Source organism: Capra hircus, chromosome 23, assembly GCF_001704415.2.
Source record: "Capra hircus breed San Clemente chromosome 23, ASM170441v1, whole genome shotgun sequence".
NCBI lineage: Eukaryota > Metazoa > Chordata > Mammalia > Artiodactyla > Bovidae > Capra > Capra hircus.
In genome coordinates, this window is record NC_030830.1 from 4918601 (window position 1) to 4941438 (window position 22838).

A 22838-nucleotide genomic window follows, 5' to 3' on the forward strand; every position below is an offset into this window, starting at 1 on the left:
CCTCCTGATCTGCCGGAAACCATCCGTCCCACCTCCCCCCACAACCATGGATGCAGGCATCTAAAAGGCAGCCCCAAGGGCCTGACGTAACTTGAGCGCCGACCCGGGAAGGACCCTCCTTTCCGTCGCATCCGCTTTCGTCACTTCTGCTCTGCGCCGCGCCAGGTTCGCCGAGGAGGAGACGCGTGCGCCGCTGGATGGAGGTGGTTGCTGGATGCTACGAGCAGGTCCTTTTTGGATTCGCTGTACACCCTGAGCCCGAGGCGGACGGCCACCGCGAGGTGAGAGCCCGCGCGCGCAGGGACCCGCGGGTGGTTGGGCGTCGGGGCGTCAGGCCTGGTTCCCAGCGGCCTAGGTAAACAGCACCTCAGAGGAACACACTGCTGTGTTAGGGGTTCATCGATGAATGAAATCAAGAGTATACTTAGAGTATACATGTAGAATATACTTAGCACATATGCTTAGAATGTACTTAGCCTTTTGAAGCATGGAGAAGGCATTTAGTAAGACGTGGTATGTGGCTTTTGTAGTGAACATTCTGACTACGGTGCACAAAGCAAGTTTGAGTTTCTGCAAACGGACCTGTGGGCCGTCGATTATGAATTTAAGAGTCGTTCCCATTAAGTTGAAAGAACAGTTCGTTCTTTCCCTGAGTTTTTGTCCTGGAATTTTAGCAAACTATTCGCGCTGGATTCAGGTAAACGCTTCGTTGGTAAAACGACACCAGTTAATTATTGGGCCCTTCCAGTGGGGACCATTACTTGCAGTGAAGGTGCGAAGAAGCCATAGGTATGGATTCTGCATTGGAAAGCTTAACCACGTGGGGAGATGATGAGGAAGGCAAATAACAGAGAGAAGAGGTTACAACAAAGTGTGATAAGTATTCTGGGCTTCTCTGGTGGCTCAGTGATAGAGAATCCGCCTGCCAGTGCAGGGGAAGAGAGTTCAGTCTCTTGTGCAGGAAGATCCGCTGGAGAAGGAAATGGCCACCCACTCCAGTATTCTTGCCTACAGAGCCCCGTGGAGCTTGTCCTGTTACAGATAATGGGGTTACAAAGAGTCTGACGCGATTTAACAACACCAAAAATGTTAAGTATTTTACTACGTATAGGAATATAAAAGTTAAGTAAATTGGGAGTACTCAGGTAGTTAGGAAATACTCAGAAATTTCTTATTAGAAACAAGATCTAATTTTTAGCCCAGTACTGTGTTTTCCCTCTAAAGGAATTCCTTAGGTAATTTCCTAGAAATTATTGAATACTTCTTTATGAAAATGTTGTGGTGTCAGTTTTGAATTAACCAGAAAATTGGAAGTATGTAACTTAGTTAAATGGCTTTTGTTTATTTTGTTGTGTACTCTGGTTATTCATCTGACTCTGGTTGAAAGGTGACGTGTTCTGAATACTCAGAAGATGACGCTACTGATGGTGTTATTGTTCGTAATAACGGTGCTTTCCATGTTTCAGACTCGTAGTCATCCTCACAGCAACCCTCTGAGGCAGATGCACTTGGCCCCCGTTTACAGATGAGAATCGGGAAGTTGAGATAGGTTAAGCTGCTTGTTCAAGGCCACTGAGCTAATAATTGGCTGACCTGGGACTCACCTTTCAAGCTGTCTCCGATGCTTGAAGCTCTCTCTCTTTTTTTTTTTTTAATTTATTTTTTAATTGGAGGAAGACTGCTGTACATTGTTGTGTTGGATCCTGCCCTACAAGACCGCAAGTCAGCCATAGTCACATGAATATCCCTTCTCTCTTGAGCCTCCCTCCGCTCTCACTCAAAGCTCTTAACTATTAACCTAGTACTGCCTCTAAAGCTATTCAGGCAGTAGCCCCGATGATAAATGTTCCTTCTGTAAGATGTACAGATAAAGGTTATTCTCTGATTTATGGCCACAGCAGCCCCTCAGGAATGTTGCACCTTTACTCAAAAGAGGACTGCTCTGTCCTGATTGACAGAAGGACTATTACTATCGGTTTTTAGGAATTAATTTATAACACTTCCTAAGTGTATTCAAACAAGTTTGGTGAATTTATTTCTTCCTTGGTTTATTCGTTTTGCTAATACTTCATGATGCATCTCCTTTAATGGGGGGGCAGGATATGTGTGTGTACTCAGCAGTCATTCTTTGCACTGAGCAAATCACATTTGTTCAATCTGAGAGTTCTTGCGTAGAGTTCTTGAGACCTCATTATTGGTCATTCTCCAGAGCTTGCATTGGTATTAATGCAAATGCTATTTATTTTTCTTTATTGGTTTTGTCGTTATATAGATACCTGCTCTGTGTGATGTCATACTGTCTTGTCACTCCTACAGAATGACGCTCCGTTGGAATGTGTGTTTTTGCTTCTCTTGTTCACTGCTCTGTATATTTCGTTCACTGTGTCAAATGGTGCCAAGCACGTAATAGTCGTTCAGTGTTTGAGTGAATAAATTCAAATCAAAATTTGGACATTTGAGTGAATGAATGGTATGGCAGCTCACGCATAAGTAAACCTGCAGAGGAGTTAAGGGATTGGATGAGATTTTAAAGTCCCTGTAGCCCAATCTCCGCCCATAAATGTGCTCAGTCACTCAGTCGTTTCTTACTTTTTGTGCCCCCATGGATTGTAGCCTGACAGGCTCCTCTGTCCATCGATTTCCAAGGCAAGAACATTGGAGTGGATTGCCATTTACTCCTCCAGGAGATCTTCCCGACCCAGGGATTAAACCCACATCTCCTGCATTGGCAGGTGGATTCTTCACTGCTGAGTCACTTGGGAAGCCCCAGTCTAGTCTCCGTAATTGTTTTTAAAGTCACGGTGCTCAGTGTTGCCTGGCCGTTCCCATACTGTCCCTTCTTTATTCAGTGAATAAATTCTTTATTCTGTGAATCTGTCCTGGCTTTTCTCCGTTCGTGGAATCCATTCGGTTTTCATGGATCGTGAAGCTGCTTGCCTCTCTGTAGGGAGCTGTGCTGTGACCGTGGCGCTCACTGACCGTGTGCTTTCCCCTTCAGCAGAGATGGGCTCCTGTGGCCGACTTCACCCACCACGCCCACACTGCCTCCTTGTCAGCGGTGGCTGTCAACAGCCGCTTTGTAGTCACTGGGAGCAAAGATGAAACCATTCACATTTATGACATGAAAAAGAAAGTCGACCATGGGGCGCTCATGCATCACAATGGTAAGAAAATCGTGTCCTTTCAGATAACAGTGTTGAGGCATTATTACTTTACAGTTCGACTTCAGCTGAACAATTCATGTGGGTGTCTCATAGGAGCAGATTCTGTGCTAGGAAATACAGAAGTTATTCTTACGTTATTCATTGGGCCAGAATGGAAGCACTTTACTCAGTCTAGTGGGGCTGAAGGAGGAAGCAAGTTCCACTGAAAGCTTCCTTAAAATGACATTAAAATGAACTGTTTTATAAGAAGAGGTCAGTTGGGTAAGTGACACTGGCAAGGTGGAGAAAAGGATGCTCAGGGCAGGGCGGGCTGTGCGAGGGGCACCGGTGGCAGCGCCACGGGAGAAGCTGCCCCTGGGGGAAGGCCAGGTGCCCAGCGCTCTGCCAAGAGAGGCCAGCTGTGGCTCAGAGAAGAGGATGCCTAGGCTCGGAGGTGTCACAAGACTGCCTGCGGCCGCAAACGCTGAAACCAGAACCTGAGCCTGCAGCTGCAGCCTGTGCTTTTGTGAGCATGTGTGCCTGGGGACGTGTAAGGCGCTCGGTGTTCTGAGAAGGTCGACACGGAGGTTGCGGTGACTGGAGGGGTAGTGGGGTCAGATCCTAGGGGGCCTCGAGTGGAGGAGGTCGGGATTGAATGGGGGCAGAGAGCAGTGCAGGCCTGAGGAAAGTGCTGGCAGTGTGAGGATGGGAGAGACTCTGAGAAACAGCAGAGAGCCTGCCTGCTGGAGTTGGAAGCTGTCGATGGACATCTGTTTGCAGTAGGCTACACACAGTTCTGTAGACAAAGGAAAGTTACTTGGTGTGTGCGAGAGAAGGATTGATTTACATGGGAACAGAGGATTTGGAGAAAGAATAGGTTGGCCTAGAGAGAGTAGGGTATCAAGGATCTGCAGATCTCCGAACATAAAGCAGGCGAGTGTGAGTGGAGGAAGGCCGGGAAGGGCTGGAACGGTGAGAGGTTGTGGTCAGGGGTAGATTCTTAAAGCTGGAGGCTTACTGTGGAAAAGCTCCAGGGGATAGCCATGTGAGGGACTGGAGAGGAGGTCAGGAGGAGTGATCCCCTGGTCACAGCTGGGGTTTCACTGATGGTGAATTCGAGCAGGATAGCAGGATCGAGGGACAGACAGACCCAACAGGTGGTTCATTCCCCAGTGAAGTGAAAGTGAAAGTCACCCAGTCGTGTCCAACTCTCTGCGACCCCATGGACTGTATAGTCCGTGGAATTCTCCAGGCCAGAATACAGGAGTGGGTAACTTTCCCTTCTCCAGGGGATCTCCCCAACCCAGGGATTGACCCCAGGTGTCCCACACTCCAGGCGGACTGTTTGCCAGCTGAGCCACCGGGGAAGCCCCTAGTGCTGGGCACCATGTGCTGTTGTCACTGCGTTTTCCCAGGCAGCAGGGAGGGAGGGGGTTCACGTGTGCTCCAGGAGAGGAAGGGGAAGGAAGAACTCAGGACAGTAGAGCCTCTTACTCAGGTGCTCAGTTTGGAAAAACTTGCCCAAGGAAAGTAATTTTCTTCAACAAAAGGCAGATAAGACAAATACCCCATTTTTTACACTACCTTTCATCTATTTCAGAGGTTCTCGCCAGCTGAGAGTCTGCTGTTTGTTTGTAGCAGAAATTTGGAGTGATCAGTGTCCTCAAGTGCCCTGTGAGATAGCCCTTAGCCACTTTGACAAGTGTCTTGCTTTTCGGAAGCAGCTTAGCTTTGGGTGACTTCAGTGTGCATTCCTTTTCCTCTGTCTCCTAGTCCCAGTTTGTACAAGGAAGGCTTCTCCGTCCCCTGTGCTTGGAGACATAAGCTGAACAAGTCTGGTCCGTACCTGGTCTGCATGGGTGTTCAACCTCAAGAAAGGGTTTGACCTGGGAAGAGTTTAGATAGGGGATGAATGAAGCAGGATTCTTGGTTTCCTTCATTTCTTGTACAAGTGCTGTTTGCAAACGGCTGGTAGTACATAAGCTCTTTTCCAGGTAACAGGTAGAATCGTGGGCAGAAGTAGTAGAAGATGTGGGAAAGCAACATTTCCAAAATAAGAACTCACAGCAGTGAAGGAGGAAGATGTGAGTAGACATGGCTAGAGTCTCCCACTGTGAGGAGTACATAGGCCCACATATTTTTCTTGGTTTTTAGAGGGGGTGTGTGCACAGTGATTCCTTACAGATCTTTGACTTTCAGTATAAAGGGCCATGTGAAGAATTGACCCGGATTTGTGCAGAGACAGCACTGACCCAGGGATTCATGCTCTATTCTGAAAAGGACAAAAAATAAATATTTAGACTTTGCAGCCAGAGGAGTCAGCAGTTTGCAGGCCAAATCTGGGCTGATGGCCTGATTCTGTAAATGCAGGTTTACTGGAATATAGCCACACACTCATTCAGTCACGAAAGGCTGGCTTGGCACTACAGCTGTAGATGTGAGTACATGTAACAGAGACTGTCGGGCTTGGTTTTCCTACAGGCACGATCACTTGTCTGAAGTTCCATGGCAACAGGCACTTGATCAGCGGGGCCGAGGACGGCCTCATCTGTGTCTGGGATGTGAGGAGATGGGAGTGCCTGAAGGCGATCAGAGCTCACAAGTGAGTCCCACCTGCCCTCAGTGTTTTCCAGGTGCCAGTCAAGCTGGGGGCTAACTGTCGGTTTCCTTTTAGAGGACACGTGACCTTCCTTTCCATTCACCCATCTGGCAAGTTGGCCCTGTCTGTGGGTACAGATAAGACACTGAGGTGAGTCATGAAGGCCCAGGAGCACCTTTACTAAGCTGTGGTCTTTGGTCTTCAAAATTAAGAGCCCACCCCCTGGAGTAGCTGTCCTGCGGGAGTACTGGAGTGAGTACTGGAGTGGGTGGCCTTTCCCTTCTCCAGAGGATCTTCCCAACCCAAGTCTCCTGCATTGCACACAGATTCTTTACCATCTGTGCCACCAGGGAAGTTGGTGTTGGTACTGTTTCTATACTGTCTGCCATTGTCAGACACGAGGGTAAAGCTGAACGCTTATGAACCTTTTCATAAGGAAACGGGGGAAATGAAAAGCTCTAAATTCAAACACACATGCTGCATTGCAGTCGTCAGCTGTGGAGTAGAGGGGGTCTTATATAAAGAAGTATTTTCAGAAGTGAAGCCTTTTGAAAATATAGTGAACTCAGCAGAGGAAAGGACTGTGGGAACAGAGCGAATTTTATTTCGGGCAATGCCGTAAGAAAGAAGGTAGTTCTTCTGAATGGCCAAGTAGTAAGTGTTCATTTGTGTCTTCATTAAACTTAGCTTTACACGTGGTCAGTCAGTGATCATGTGGTAAATGAGCTTCCTGTTTTGCAGAACATGGAATCTCGTGGAAGGAAGATCAGCATTCATAAAAAACATAAAACAAAGTGAGTGTTTCTTTGACTTTTTTTTAATTTCATTTTTGGCTGTGCTGGATCTTCGTCATCGCAAGGGCTTTTTCTCTAGTTGCAGCGATTGGAGGCTGCTCTTCTGTTGCGGCGTGCGGGCTTCTCACGGCAGGGCCTTCTGTTGTTGTGGAGCGTAGGCTGTAAGGCATGAGGGCTCGATAACTGAGGTGCACAGGCTTCGTTGCTCTGAGACTTGTGAGATTTTCCCAGATCAGGGATCGAACCCATGTCTCCTGAATTGGCAGGTGGATTCTTTACCACTGAGCCATCAGGGAAGCCCAAAGTGAGTGTTTTTGTTTAAAAACATTTGAAAATTTGATAGGCTGTGAATGTGTATACACACAAGTTCTCGTGTCCACACACCTACAGTTATTTCCCTACATGGTGGTGGCTCTCTCTGAGAGCATAGGCATTAGGTCACTTTTTTTCCCTCCTCTTTCTATTGGGATTTTTGGCATGGCTCTGCCACCTATGAACTGTATGACCTTAATTATTCTTCAGACCAGTTCCTTGTCGAAAATCTAACTCATAAAAATATGCATCATAAGTTTGCTGTGAAGGTTTAATGGGATAATGGGTGTGAAAGTGCACAGTGTAAATATTTGCTATTTTTTTTATGACCCCCGGTCAGTTTCTTTTTTTATCTATGAAATACAACAGCTTTGTTCTTGTAACTTACAGACGCTCACATAGTGGAATGGTCGCCAAAAGGAGAGAAGTACGTAGTTGTCATACTGAACAGAATAGATGTCTATCAGCTCGACACTGCGTCCGTCAGTGGCACCATCACAAATGCGAGGAGAGTGTCTTCTGTTGCATTTCTTTCAGTGAGTGATCGGAAGTCAGTGGTGGGAGTTGAGTGTATATGGTGATGGTCAGAATTGTTGATGACATTTTGGGTGTTAATGTGTGTTTTTTTTTTCCCTCTGTTAGGAATCTGTCCTCGCAGTGGCTGGAGATGAAGAGGTTGTAAGGTTTTTTGACTGTGATTCCCTAACATGCCTCTCTGAGTTTAAAGCTCATGAAAACAGGTACTTTTTTTGTTTTTTAAACACTAATCTCTGTGGGCTTATATGTGGAGGGTGTCTTATAAGGGCAGTAGCTTCACAAGGCAGACTTTTTTGTGAATGACTACAGAAATAGACATATCTACAGAACTGATTTTTTTTTCAAGAGGATGGTGGGAATGTTGTCTTGGCCATAGTGATGCAAAAGTGGTGAAGTCGTCACCAGGACTAGTCATTGGCACAACAGACTTATTTTCTCAATAATTTCATTACACTTGCGGCCTGGAACCCTCAATTCATACTTGAGTGGGGAAAAAAAATTAGCTCTGCCCCAACCACTCTTGTCTTTTTTCCCTCTGTTTGCCTGTCCGCTGGCCTCTTCCTACACTCTGCTTTTCCTGCAGGAGAAATAAATGACATGTTGACCTCTGTCTTGCGTCCATCTCCGTTACTGCTCACTGTGTCTCTAAAGGCAGATGTGAGTCTCAGGGTCAATGGTTAATAACCGGACCAAGGTTGCCACCCTGTTAGGTGATAGAGAAGGGAACCAACCCAGTTCTATCTGACTGCTTCTGCTTTTTCTGCTGTAATTTTGTAAAATGGTGATCATGTAATATGTTTTATTTGCATATTCTTTTATGTTTCAAACAACTCTTATTTATTCTTTAAAAATGCTTATTTATTTGGCTGCACAGAGTCTTAGTTGCAGCACACTGTGGCATGTGGGATGTAGGTCGAATCTGGGTCCCCTGCATTGGGAGCGTCGGAGAACGCAATGGCACCCCACTCCAGTACTCTTGCCTGGAAAATCCCATGGATGGAGGAGCCTGGTGGGCTGCAGTCCATGGGGTTGTGAAGAGTCAGACACGACTGAGCGACTTCACTTTCACTTTTCACTTTCATACATTGGAGAAGGAAATGGCAACCTACTCCAGGGTTCTTGCCTGGAGAATCCCAGGGACAGCGGAGCCTGGTGGGCTGCTGTCTATGGGGTCGCACAGAGTCAGGCACGACTGAAGTGACTTAGCAGCAGCAGCAGCATTGGGAGCGTGGAGCCTTAGCCACGGGATCACCAAGGAAGTCCCAAACAGCTCTTAGTTTTCATTTTCTATATCATAGTTTAGCTTTAAGAAATCTCTCTTTACAAATACAATACTGCACTCACTAGACAGGCCCTCGTTTCTACCTGCCTAGTTTTGGGGAAGGGAGCCTATTCTTCAAGGCCGTATAGCTCTTCATAGATATTTGGTTGTTCGTTTAACAAGTATTCGCTGAGCAGCCATAATGAAAAACTGCAGCAGGAGCTTGCACTCTCCTGGCTCTTATCTTACTGGGGGGCAACAAATAGGATAAACAAGAACTCAGGTAATCCTAATAGGAAGGAAATAGATATTACGACTTGGGAATGGCACAGGTAACTTATTTGGATGGGATGATCAGGGAAGGGGGAGTGAGACCTTCGGGATAAAGGAGCTATTTCTAAAAGGGAGAGAATTGCAGGCACAGTGGCCCAGAGGGATAAAAGAGCTTGGTGTATTTTAGGAACAGATAGAAGACTGTCACTGGGTCAGAGGGAGCCCGACGGTGCTGGGCCCGGCGTGTTGTGGGAAGGAGTTTGAGTGCCTTTGCAGGGGTTGGGTTTTCTATGTCCCAGCCACTTCCTCCCTCTTGTGGTGTTTTGAAACCGAACCTACCTCTGTAGAATTTTAAACCTGGGAATAACATAGTTTGATTTTTTAAAAAGTTGTTAGGGGGCAAAAATGGAAGCCCAGAGGCCAGTTAGTTTACTCCATAATCCAGAAGGAAAATGATAGTATCTCAGAAGGTGGGTGGTAGGCCCTGAGGAAAAGGGGAGGAGGCCTTAGTCACCTCTGTCTTTCTCTCAATATAGTTTCCTGAGGTGGAGGGGGTTTGAATATCTTTATTTCCTTTAATTCCTGATAATTCTTTTTATTCCTGATAATCTGATTATTTATAGTCTTTTCAAGTCCTTCTTAAGGTATGGTTGACAGTCAATTCTGTCTTGGAATTTAGACCCTGAAAATGACTCAACCAAGTCATGGGATTGTGAGGTATGTTAAACTTTTGGCACTGTTTGTTGAGCAATTTGGAAACACCTGAAGCCTGGAAAAGTCGAGAGACTGTGCCTGAAGTTTTCTAGCAGCATCATACTGTCTGTAGGAAAGGCTCTTTTACGGTGTCACTGCTTTTGTCCTAGGGTAAAAGACATGTTCAGTTTTGAAACTCCAGAGCATCATGTTCTTGTTACAGCATCGAGCGATGGTTTCATCAAAATGTGGAAGCTTAAGCAGGACAAGGTCAGTGTCTCAACACAATATCAATAAACCAAGTGCAGATCTTACTGTCAGTATGACTTTGAGTTAAGTGAGGTGGATTTTCTTAAAGGTTCATTGGGCACAGATCTTTTACATGTTTAACATTTCTTCAAGGCATGATTGATATTCATGGTTTTAAAATTAGGGTTCCGTAGTGCTGCCCCGGGGGTTGGTATTGGTGAGTCTGAACTGGCTGGATCCCAGAACGCCTGCTCATTCAGTCAGAGAAACAGCATATTTTTCTCTTCTGTGTATCAGTGATCTTCTCTATAACCTTCTGTTAGATAAAAATCCTGCTGTTGCTAGAAAAATAATGGGGAACTTTCTATCAATTGTAGAATTAACAATAGTTTTGAACCGGATAATTACACATTCAGATTCTCTGGTAGTCTCCCTCTTACAGAGTCTTGGTTTATTCTCTTATAAAACAGTCTCTGAGTGTGGTTTGTTGAGTACCTAGTTTGTGCAAGGTTCTTTGTTAAAACCTGGAACTGAACAAGATCGAACAGCACCTTTCCTTAGTGAAGTGCTTCTTAGAAATTGGTGGACATCATCAAACCAATCACTAGTCAAAGTCACAAGTATTTTCTAAACAACATTCCTTTTATACTCAAGAAAATGCTGTGTAAGTTTTTAATTAAGGTAACTTGATTATGGAAACAAAATTATTTAAAATTCCTTTATGTTATCTCACATTTTCTTTCTCACATTATAGAAAGTTTCCCCGTCTCTATTGTGTGAAATAAACACGAACGCCAGGCTGACGTGTCTTGGGGTGTGGCTGGACAGAAGGACAGACACAAAAGAAAGCCCACCTGCTGCCGCTGAGCCTGCTCCTGGTAAGTGAAACTGATCTTTTAAAAAATTTAAGCTATCTCTTGAGGTGGAGCAGTGCTAGATAACTTCATTTTATTGTCAACTTATTTTACTTTTGAGGGAAAAACAGCCTTTAAACACACTGTCTCTTATGTTTTAGTAAGTAAAGAACAGTCCGGACACAACAAAGAGGAATCTGCTCATGCAGTCCAGGAGGAAGAAAAACAGCCAAAACCAGACGCAGAGAAATGTTTAACTGGTGACAGTAATAAGCCAACAAGCGGAAACAGCCTGGCGTCAGCCAAGAAGAGAAAAACAGTGGAAATGTCGGAAAAAAAGAGAAAAAAGAAGAAAATATGAATGATGCCGTGAATCCCAGATTTTTCCTAGAAGGAATTTTTTTCAAATACACTTTTTTTTTTTCCCCTAAGTAAAAGCTTGGAATTTCTTCTTTTGAAGAAAACATACAGCTTAAAAATCACTTTCAGGTTTTTTTAAAAAACTGTGGTAAAATTTTTTGAAAGGCAATATTAATTATATATCATGGTGATATATAGTATGTTAATGTGTAATAGGGGCTTTCCAGGTGGCTCAGTGGTAAAGAATCTGTCTGCCAGTGCAGGAGACAGAGGTTTGATCCCTGGGTCGGGAAGATCCTCTGGCGAATGAAATGGCAATTCACTCCAGTATTCTTGCCTGGGAAATCCCATGGGCAGAGGAGCCTGGTGGACTACAGTCCAGAGGGCTCACAAAAGAGTTGGACGTGACATAATGACTGAGCCCACACACATGTGACCTGTAATGTAGAATTTTTACTGCTGTGTAAAGCAAGTAAAGATCTTTCTCAAAATACTGTGGCTTAATATAAAATCCTGAACACATTTCTTACCAAAGTGGATAAAGGAGTTATTTTTCAGATTTTCTGTTTAAGTGAGGGAAGAATGAAAAACCTGCATTACTTTGGCATCTTCAAGTGGTTCTAGTAATTTTAATGAGGATTTTGTTCATTTTGATAACAAATGGTATAAAAAGATATTCATACCAGGAAGTATGATAAGACAAGCTTAAAAGCTGCAGATAGATAAAATACGTATCTATAATGCATATGCTGAAGTTTAGGGCTCCGAACAGAAAGTTAAAGAGAGGCTGCTAAACTTGATTAAACTGTTCTATTTCCAGTCGATGACAAGGAAATATTAAGACAGGAAAATGACATTTCCTTTATTTTAAATTTGTTTCAGCCCATCAGAAAAACAAAACAAAACACTTGGCTAATCTCCCATCCAAGTACTAACCAGGCCCGACCCTGCTTAGCTTCCATCATCAGATGAGATCGGGCGCTTTCAGGATGGTATGGCTGTAGGCTTTAGTTAATCTTCTAACAAAAGTAGTCTTAAAAGTATGTCTTACTTATTTGTATCTTATTTCAAAAAACAGCTCTAACAGGGCCTAGGACTGTAGGTAATTAAATCTCTGTGGTTTCAGTTCAGTTGCTCAGTTGTGTCCGACTTCTTTGTGACCCCATGAACCTCAGCATGCCAGGCCTCCCTGTCCATCACCAACTCCCGGAGTCCACCCAAACCCATGTCCATTGAGTTGGTGATGCCATCCAACCATCTCATCCTCTGTCGTCCCCGTCTCCTCCTGCCCTCTATCTTTCCCAGCATCAGGGTCTTTTCCAATGAGTCAGCTCTTCATATCAGGTGGCCAAAGTACTGGAGTTTCAGCTTTAGCATCAGTCCTTCCAGTGAACACCCAGAACTGATCTCCTTTAGGATGGACTGGGTGGAGCTCCTTGCAGTCCAAGGGACTCTCAAGAGTCTTCTCCAACACCACAGTTCAAAAGCATCAATTCTTCAGCGCTCAGCTTTCTTCACAGTTCAACTCTCACATCCATACATGACCACTGGAAAAACCATAGCCTTGACTAGACGGACCTTTGTTGGCAAAGTATCCCTGCTTTTCAATATGCTGTCTAGGTTGGTCATAACTTTCCTTCCAAGGAGTAATCTTTTAATTTCATGGCTGCAATCACCATCTTCAGTGATTTTGGAGCCCAAAAATAGAAAGTCATCCATTGTTTCCATTGTTTGCCCATCTATTTGCCATGAAGTGATGGGACCAGATGCCATGATCTTAGTATTCTGAATGTTGAGCTTTAAGCCAACTTTTTCACTCTCCTCTTTCACTTTCATCAAGAGGCTCTTTAGTTCTTCACTTTGCCATAAAGGTGGTGTCATCTGCATATCTGAGGTTATTGATATTTCTCCCGGCAATCTTGATTCCAGCTTGTGCTTCCTCCAGCCCAGTGTTTCTCATGATGTACTCTGCATGTAAGTTAAACAAGCAGGGTGACAATATACAGCTTTGACATACTCCTTTTTCTATTTGGAACCAGTCTGTTGTTCCATGTCCAGTTTTAACTTTCTTCCTGACCTGCATACAGGTTTCTCAAGAGGCAGGTCAGGTGGTCTGGTATTCCCATCCCTTGAAGAATTTCCCACAGTTTATTGTGATCCACACAGTCAAAGGCTTTGGCATAGTCAATAAAGCAGAAATCGATGTTTTTCTGGAACTCTCTTGCTTTCTCGATGATCCAGCGGATGCTGGCAACTTGATCTCTGGTTCCTCTGCCTTTTCTAAAACCAGCTTGAACATCTGGAAGTTCACAGTTCACGTATTGCTGAAGCCTGGCTTGGAGAATTTTAAGCATCACTAGCGTGTGAGATGAGTGCAATCTGTGCAGTAGTTTGAGCATTCTTTGGCATTGGAACGAAAACTGACCTTTTCCAGTCCTGTGGCCACTGCTGAGTTTTCCAAATTTGCTGGCATATTGAGTGCATCATTTTCACAGCAGCATCTTTCAGGATTTGAAATAGCTCCACTGGAATTCCATCACCTCCACTAGCTTTGTTCGTAGTGATGCTTCCTAAGGCCCACTTGACTTCACATTCCAGGATGTCTGGCTCTAGATGAGTGATGACACCATCATGATTATCTGGGTTGTGGGTGGTTTAGTTCGTTTAAGTGTCATCCCAGCTGGTTAAGGCAAGTCCTATCGATTTTTTCAGCAGAGTCTTCTGTTAAGTTGGTGAGGGTCTGGCCTAAGTGGAATTGTTCAGGTCTTGGTCACTATCAGCTTTGGCTGTTTGAAGTCAGCTCTGGTAGACGCAGGCTTCAGTTTTGATATCTGAAAGGTAGGCATTGCTGCGAGTGGAAAAGTTTTCTCTTAGAATGTGTATGCTAAAAAAAAAAAAAAGATTAAAAAAGAAAATGTATGCTGCCAAAAGGTCACTTGCCATCTGTCTCTACAAGAATTAGGTCCCTAGCCACTGCAGTTGCTGACCCTGAGAGGAGTTCTAGGTAGAGATCAGGAATAAGGCACTCTGGGAAAAACTGGCATAACAGGCCTTTAGATGGAGACTGTTCTCAGGAGGTGGTTTATGAGCCCAATTTTTTTTTTCTATGAAAGCACTTAACAGAGACATTGTTAACAGAGACACCTGCTCCTCCTGACTAACACCAACATTCTGTCAAAATGTGTGCTTGAGTGCACCTCAACCCACTTCACCAAAATCACATATACTGACGGCCCCTTGTCTGCTTCCCCCACCTCAGTGAGCAGCTGCGCAGAGCTAAGGCTGTCTCCTGGGCTTTGGTCCTCATTTTGCTCCCAATAAAACTAAGCTTACAACCCTCTCCTTGTGCAATTTTTTTTTAAGATACCCGTGCACTACAATTTGTCTTCACTGGTTTGTATATGTATGATCTGTTCTTGTTATGTACTTGCAGGGGATGAAAGCAACATCAAGGATGACACCCACGTTTTGGTGTTACATCAACTGAAAATATGGTGGGGCAGGGAAGAGAAGCAGGTGTGGAGTTAATCTGTGTGTGTGCGTCGGGGGGACATTGCAGAGGTACTTGCAAATTTAACTCACCTACAGTCAGTCTTCAAGTAGCCTCACTCCTTAAAGGGAAGTGAGCCAGATTGTCTAGCCTGTGGCCACCGTATGTTCTGCAGGTAGAAAATAGTCTCTTCTCATGGTAGCAAACTAGGTGATCAGGCTAGAGGGACCATCTCCGATGGCCTGCATCTGGCTGACACCTGGCGAGGACTGGAGCACTCCATTAAGGCATCCTTCAGAATCCAGTCTCTGACACGCTCTTTCCCCCATCGGTGACCTCCAACGCAGGCCTGGCCCAGCTCGCCAGGCCTCTGTCAAAACTAGACTCCAATCCTGGGTTTCCGGCTTTTGGCCAGGCCGTCTTGGATCTGGGACAAGTGCTGGACGACCCTGCCCGCGTCCAGCTTTCGGGACACACGTGCTCGGCCACTCTCCTTGCCTCGGGGACAGAGCACGCGCCGGGCCGTCGGCAGCAAGCCACACCCCCAGGGCGCAGGGAGCGCGGCGACTCCAGGCCTCTAGCCCCGCCCCACGCTACGCCCCCAGGACGCAAAGAGCGCGACGACTCCATACCTCTAGCCCCGCCCCACCCCTCAAACCCCGCCCCACTTCTCTAGCTCCGCCCCCGGGACGCAGAAAACGCGCCGCAACACTTCCGGCGGGACCGCGACTCCCCGCCCGGAGGCGAGTACGCCCTGGTCGACCTGTGCGGGCAGACATTCGGGAAGGAGGTTCGTGTGCTTTGGAATTATTATTATTTTACGCAGGTTTTGACTTTTAGAAATTACATGAGAGGCTTTGCTGCCGCCTGCTCTTCCCCGGGATCCAGGCGGCGGCTTTTAGGCTGCGCGATGGTTGCTTTTCTCTGCTCTCCTTCTAGTGGGTTGTGAATCCTGCGGGAACCCTGAGCTCTTGGCAGGTGCTTACTGATTTAGCTAATTAGTTTCCTGGAGATTTTATCCATCTCTTTGAAAATCTGGGTGCAATGCTCGACGCAGTGCTATGTCGAGTTAATGACGGTGGTAAGATTCCAAGTCACCTAACCCTTATAGACAATAGTTTAAACAGAAGAGCTGTGTGTTGCTTTCAAGCTTAGCCCCAGTGTATACCAAATGCATTTCTTTAAGAAATTAGTTACACCCTAGTTTGCCAGAGGTGTACCACTCTACGTAATTACGGCTTGGGCTTTTCCTTTTTTTTTTTTTTTGGCTTTTCTATTTTTTATCATTCCTCTCGCCCCCCATGTAACAGTAACTGAGTGATGCAAAATTAACTGTCTGAAAGTGTTATAAATGTTGAGTATTGAAATAATCTAATTCTTTAGGCGGGGGTGAAAAGCAGTAACCCCTCCCCCCAGAAAGGGTAATTAAAATACTTGAATTAAGGGCACATAAGTGTTTATTTTACAATTTAGTTGTAACCTGGTTAGATAATGAAAAGATTAGCTTGTTAACTGTACAGAGCTGGTCAGTGAAGTTTCCCTTGGGCCTATGTTATTAGAAATTAGATTATTACCAGAATGGTTGCTGTTTGTTCAGCAGTTACTGTGTGCAAAGCACTTTTTAGGTATTATCCCATTTGATGCTGGCCCTGGTCATGGGAAGTTTGCACAGGGTAGGTAAACAGTGAAGGAAACTGAGTCTTAGAGAAGTTGAGCCATTGCTTCAGCTCCAGCTCCCCAGGGCTGGAACTGGAACTTGACCCATCTCTTCCTGTCTGCTAGGGAGCTGTGCTGTTGACCATCTTTGATCCAGCCCCTCCTCTGCAGGTACAGGCCTGGTTTGGAGAAAGTGAAAGAGAACAATGCCAAAGGACTCCGGCCCGCTGTAAGTGCCCGGTGGGTGGGCGTGAAATAGCCAGGAGCTTCTCAGATGCAGTTTCTTTCCTCATCTGCAAAGGGCACTGAGCCAAGACTGCAGGGCAGCTGGGGTTATGGGAGGATGGACTCTACACCCCCCATAGGGACTTGTGTTTAGGTCCCAGCTCTGCTGCTGACCTAGGCAGGTCATCTAACCTCTCTGGGATTTATAAGCATTTCTACAGTGATAGGGTTGATGACCTTTTTGATCCCATTCTACGGTTACGTGTTTTTTAGACCATGTTTAGCACCAATGTCTTACTGTTCTGTTTTCAGAGTGCCTTTACATTGGCTTGGCTTTGGCTATGCAGCGCTGGTTGCTTCCGGCGGGATCATTGGCTATGCAAAAGCAGGTATGGTTTGCAGTTATTTAACCTCTTGAAATCTTGTTCCTGGTGAAGAACAAGTCCCCAGTGCTCCCAGACTACAGTCTTGTTGGAGTCAGGTTTGGTTTAAGCCTCCTCTTTGGAGACCCTGCTTATCATCAGCCCCATAGCTGCTCCTTTACTCGCTTTGAGGTTATCTGGCTGAGCTAAACCAGACTTCTTGTCCAGTCACTTGTTTTTGCCTGTTTATCTAAAGATGCCGGTTAGGGATGGTAATAGATGGTCATTATCATCACCTGCCATACATCAACCTTGACCCCGGAGGGCCATTTCTGCTCTTTAAGTGGGAGAAAGCCTCTCGTCTTCACGTGAACAATTTTGAGGCCTCTGCATGAAGCCAGGCGCAGGTGTGTCAGTGAATCTGGCTGTTTTCCAGGAGCCTTCCTTGCCTGCTTCCCTACCACCAGCACACACACCAGAACCCACTCTCCAAATCCTTTTTTAACTCATTGACCCTGTTTCCCCTTCCTTTGGGGCTGAGCCTGAGGTTGTGACCCTGGGCAGTTCCAGTCTTCTCAAGGCTAATCAAGCCTGCCAGGAGCCTCCTCTTCCCCTTTGGAGCTGCCCTGCCTGTCAGAGGAGAGAGGCGTGGTGTGGTTATGGCCCTGACTTCTCCAGTAGAAAAAGCAGTCTCCCCCAAACATTTTTCTGCATGAGGACACCTTGGTCTTGAACGGCAGTGGGAGACGTTCCCTTTGCCGTTTCCTCAGGGCTGGGGGCGAGGCAGAGGGAGGTGGTGCACCTGGGGGATTCTGTTGCAGAGATGAGTGTCTGCCAGGAGAACGCAGGTCTGTGTGTCCCTCCCTCCAGGCAGTGTTCCGTCCCTGGCTGCCGGGCTCCTCTTCGGTGGTCTCGCCGGGCTGGGTTCCTATCAGCTGTCTCAGGATCCAAAGAACGTTTGGCTTTTCTTAGGTACGTCGTTTCACCGTTTCCCTGATGCGTCCCTGGGTTGGTGGGATGTGGGAGGTTCTTCAGACTGAGATGCTTCTCCCGCTTCTGCCAAGTCCTGGGGAAGGTTTAAAAGGAGGGGGTTTGGGCCCGTTGCTGCTGATCTTTTACCTAGAGGATGCGGAAAGGTTTTCCTCCGTCCCGAATGGAGGTTGACCCCGTGAGGTCAGCCTTAAACATGTAGAGGGCATGCACGTGTCTCTTAACCATTGTGATTGCCCTCTGAGAACTGTCTGCTGGAGCATCGCTGAAGGACTGTGTGTCTGGTGAGGTCCGCATCGGTATTGGGTTTTTCCCATTTGAAAGTCGTGTTTATTCGTCCTTTATATGTAAGCGAAGCGTATGAGATGGAGGCCCGGCCTTCAGGGAGCCGTAGCTCTCGCTGGGGACCGCAGGTGGCTGCGGGCTGCTGCCGTGTCCTGTGAGCAGCCCAGACGTGAGAGCGCGGGGGTGAAGGTTCCGTCTTATCTGAGTGGCTTGGCTGTGTTTCTCCTGAGCCCCACCCACATGCCGGACACCCTGTGGGGGCATGTGGGCCCCCTGCTGCCTCCACACCACCACCACCCCCCCCCGCCCCCGGCACTGCTCAAGGAAAACGCAGTTCTGTTTCTCACAGCTGTGCGGGGAGCGAGGGAGCCCCAGTCCTTCATCTGCGTTGGCATGGGGGGCCGAGGAGGCACCCAGCTCTGCCCCCAAGCACCTCGGATCCCCGAGTCCCATTTCCGACGCCGCCCCTCCACGCCAGCGAATACCCGGTCTCCAGGCGTGTCCCTCCTCCCAGGCTGCGGGTCTCTGCTTGGCCCCTGTCCGTGATGCCAGCCCCTCGGGTGGGTGCCAGCCAGGGACGCACCCACGTGCTCAGCTCTCACCCATTTAAAAACAACAGAAAAGGGACCTTTCCTGACCCCACTTCTTTCTTCAGTTGCTGCCCTTCTTCCGCTTCAGAAACTTGTCTTAAAAATATCCGTCACCCTCCCATCTTCACTTTCTCAGCTCATATTCTCAACCCACTTCGGCCTCCACTTCTGTTCCTCTCAGTCCAAGAATAACTCTCCCCATGGCTGCCAGGAGCCTGTGTCTTTCAAAATTCAGTGTACGTTTTTCAGTCCTTTATTTTGACCTTTTAGCTGTTCTCAGCACAGTATGCCAAGCCATTTTCCATTCTCGTTTTTTTCTTTGTATTTTCTCATTCTCTTTCGTCTGTCTTTTCTGTCTGTTTTGTCTACCCATCTTTTTTGACCATTAAATATTAAGATTCTTAAAACCTGGCTCTTTTTATCTTCAAACTCTCTCACTTGGCAAGATCATTGAAGCCCAGGCCTCAGATGACCACCAGTACACAAACCACACACAGATTTCTCTCTCCGCGAAAGCTTGCTCGTGTGTATCCGCTTTCCTGTGTGGAAATTTCCAGGTGTGTCCAGGCGTCAGCTCCGACCTGGCTTCAGGTCTTCTCTCAGGCTCCATCCACTTGTGTCTCCCTTGCTCTCTTCCCGTCCATCTTTGTTTCCATTTCATCAGCAGGTCCTGTCAACCCCGCCCCCCGCCCACATCCCAAGTCGTCCCCTTCTCTGCCGCCGACGCTGTCGCCCACGTCTCGTTGCCTGCATTCCCGAGGGAGCTTCTTCATGGGTGCCCTGCAGCCTGCAGTTGGTTCCCTGTGCTGCGGCTGCAGACGGCAGCTCTGCTTGCGTATCCCTCTGCTCATGTCTTTCAATGTCTGCTCATCGCCAGGATGAAGACCCCAGCCCCTGCCTGGGCCCGCGGGGCTCTGCAGGGGGTGGCCCTCTCCCTGGCTCTGGTGGGTTTCTTTGCCACAGCACATTCCCCCCCCACCGCCAGGCCCCCTGCCTGGACCCGCGTTCCTGCCCTTAGCTCATCAGCCACCTCGCTTCACATTACGGCTTGGTCTCCGCTCTCTCTGCAAGCCCTTCTCCCTGAATGGGCTGGACCCCCTGATGTTATGTGATCTGTATTGCATTCATTGCACCTGTGACACAGGTTATGGGCTTCCCTGGTGGCTCAGCGGCAAAGAATCCACCTGCCAGTGCAGGAGACGCAGGCTCGTTCCCTGGGTCGGGAAGATCCCCTGGAGGCAACCCACTTCGGTATTCTTGCCTGGGAAATCCCATGGACAGGGGAGCCTGGTGGGCTACAGTCCACGGGGTCACAAAAGAGCTGGACACGACTTCATGACTCAAACGACAGCATAGACTGTGCTTTTAAATTTTTGTTTGTGTGGTTCTTTCAAGTCAGCCGCATCAAGCTTGAAGCACTGTTAGGGCAGAGATCTCTGTGATGACAGTTGTGTCCCCGGCACCTGCTGCGGGCCGGGTGGTAGGAATTAATAAAACATGGAGTGGGAAGAGCCTGAGAGCATACAGGGCAAACAGCATCGGCAACGAGTAGGGGACAAAAACCCCCACAGCAGTGTAGGAGAGAACGAGAATTAGGGCTGAAGAGTGCTAGGAGGTGAGGCTGAGGCAGGCTGGGCTCAGACGCTGAGAGCCTTTGCTTCCAGTGTTGGTGTTAATACTTGGTCCCAGTAGATGTGGACGGCGTGGAGGTTCCCAGCTCGGGGGAGGACGATTATGAGATCGGGTCTGAGCCTTTGAAAGATGGGTGGGAAGTTGGCCACTTTTCCGTCCTCTCACCTATAAGATTAGTGATCTTTGACTCTTCTTTATCTTTCCACCAGTCACATCTGGAACCTTGGCTGGCATCATGGGGATGAGATTCTACAACTCTAGAAAATTCATGCCTGCAGGCCTGATTGCAGGTGCCAGGTACTCTCTGCTCTATTGCTAGCTTTAGTTCAGCGTCCCAAATGCTGTAGACATTCACAAGGGTCCCTGTTTCAGTGTACCTGATGCTGAGCGTCACCTGAAATGATTGACTTTAAAATTTCTTTTAAATAGGAAAGACTGCAGAAACAGTTGATTTCATGTCATAATGAGATGAGGATGCTCATTCACTTCTGAAACAGTTGTGCTCTCACATCCAAGCTCTGGTCCCGCTTGGCTCCTCCCTGCAGGGGAGGTGGCTTCACTGCAAAGCCGTGGCTGCACCCGCTGCTGTGATTTGCAGCCTGGGGTCCATGCATATCTCAGCTGTATTGGTGTCCTTTATTATTGAAAATTTTGCTAAAAGGAAATTCTGATCGAATCCTGTTCTGTAATTAACTTTGATTGTAAAATCCAAACCAGGTTGATCTTAAAATGCAGTCTTTAATAAAGATAACCCGAAGATAGAATTTTTAAACTCTGCTTTGGAAGAAGCTTACTCACCGACTTTGATCGTAGTCAGGATGCTGTCAGGAGTAAAGTCTTACACTCGGTATAGACCAAGGTCAAGAGCCATGTCAGCTGGCAGGCTGGAGGTCTGCGTTGCCGACCTCTGTGGCGGGGGAGCCCGTGGGCTCTGCAGCCTGGTTTCTCGTCTTTGAAGTGCTGGCAGCTCAATTAGGAACTTTGACTCCCGTGTGTGATTTCAAAGCCTGAGCGCAGAACTGCCCTTGGCGTGTTCTCCCTTTGGCAGCTCCAGGGGTCGGAGTCCATCTCCGCTGGCGCTGCCTTGGCACCACCTCGGCACGTACTTGTGGGGAACCTGCTGAGTTCTAGTCCCTTAAAAATAGTCTGTGCTGTTCTTGACTTTTTTTTTTTTTTATGTGTTTCCTTTGAACAGTTTGCTGATGGTCGTCAAACTTGGAATCAGTGCCTTGGGTAAACCCCATCAGTAGTAGTCATGGCCCAGCTTGGACTCATGAAGAATTTTTAAAACTTCTACTCTTTTTCATGTATTAAGATAAACAAGCACAGCATTTTCATGTATTCTGGCATTTTTCTTAAAAACAGACCAAAAAACACCACTGAACTTTGCAGAGATAAAAAATCAGTCGTTATCATTACAGCCCTAAAGAGATGGGTAAGGTGTAACACAAGAGTTTCTTCCTGTGGTACCATCATACAGTTTGATTCTTGTACGTCAGTGTTATCTGTTCTTTGTGTATCTCTAGGTAACATCTCCAGAGATAGAATGTTAGGGTGTCGCCATTGGGGCCCTCCAAGCCCCATGTGCTGCTCAAGGAACAGTGTGAAAAGGGTCTCTTAATGAGATTTAGGATATCTATTCTTTTGCTTATCTTAGAGCACAGACTTACTTTGAAATTATGTTCAATAAAATCAATTAAAATAAAGTTTACTGTAAATGATATTTTCTGCAGTGTCTTCATTGCCAGAGCTCTCTAGAACAGCTCTTTAGAATGAGATGTGAATAATAAAGAAGATAAAAGAACATGAAAGTGTTTTTATTGATATTTTATTTAGGAATTAGCCATTTTGAATAATTTAAAAACCAAGGAAGGAAAGTTATTTGATTATACATTGCATTTAGGCTTGGATTTCTGAGATTAGTGGGACTGCATAATCAAAAAGAAAAAATGAAATTGTGGTTAACCAGTTAATTTATTGGAGAAGGCAATGGCACCCCACTCCAGTACTCTTGCCTGGAACATCCCATGGAAGGAGGGGCCTGGTGGGCTGCAGTCCATGGGGTCGCTAGGAGTCGGACACAACTGAGCGACTTCACTTTCACTTTTCACTTTCATGCATTGGAGAAGGAAATGGCAACCCACTCCAGTGTTCTTGCCTGGAGAATCTCAGGGACGGGGGAGCCTGGTGGGCTGCTGTCTGGGGTCGCACAGAGTCGGACACGGCTGAAGCGACTTAGCAGCAGCAGCAGCAGTTAATTTATAAATGTAAAACCTGAGAGAACTGTTTATAACTGGAATTACTTATTTTGGTCTCTACATAGGACATGTTAGCTAATTACACATTTTCACTTTCTTTCAATATTGAGTTAACTCATTCTGGTACCCCTTACTTTGCTTTTCCCCTTTTACAAAAAAAGGGAGGGGATACATTTGCTACTTAACTCTTCATTGGTATTGATTGGATTTCTTCTATGTTATTCAGGCACCTATGAATCAATTTTATGGACTGGCTTGTTGAAAGAAACCTTACT

At 46.6% G+C, this 22838-nt stretch overlaps 2 protein-coding genes across 4 annotated transcripts; both read left to right on the plus strand.

The window, feature by feature from the left end:
- Positions 89-12205, plus strand: PAK1IP1 (PAK1 interacting protein 1). Of its 2 annotated transcripts, none has more exons than XM_005696859.3 (10): positions 89-281; positions 2999-3164; positions 5625-5745; positions 5818-5892; positions 6484-6536; positions 7239-7384; positions 7491-7588; positions 9783-9882; positions 10616-10739; positions 10877-12205. In XM_005696859.3, exons 1-10 carry the CDS (start codon positions 198-200, stop codon positions 11074-11076), a joined length of 1167 nt encoding a protein of 388 aa, XP_005696916.2. In that variant the 5' UTR covers positions 89-197; the 3' UTR covers positions 11077-12205. The 2 variants fall into 2 exon arrangements, with proteins under 2 accessions (XP_005696916.2, XP_005696917.2); XM_005696860.3 differs by having other exon boundaries at positions 92-281; positions 3002-3164.
- LOC102178029 (transmembrane protein 14C) lies at positions 15244-22028 on the plus strand. 2 transcript variants are annotated; one of them, XM_005696858.3, is made up of 6 exons: positions 15244-15355; positions 16393-16450; positions 16759-16835; positions 17679-17780; positions 20515-20602; positions 21501-22028. In XM_005696858.3, the coding sequence occupies exons 2-6, from the start codon at positions 16428-16430 to the stop codon at positions 21553-21555; spliced, it is 345 nt and encodes a 114-aa protein (XP_005696915.1). In that variant the 5' UTR covers positions 15244-15355; positions 16393-16427; the 3' UTR covers positions 21556-22028. The 2 variants fall into 2 exon arrangements, with proteins under 2 accessions (XP_005696915.1, XP_013829609.1); XM_013974155.2 differs by having other exon boundaries at positions 15253-15355; positions 16348-16450.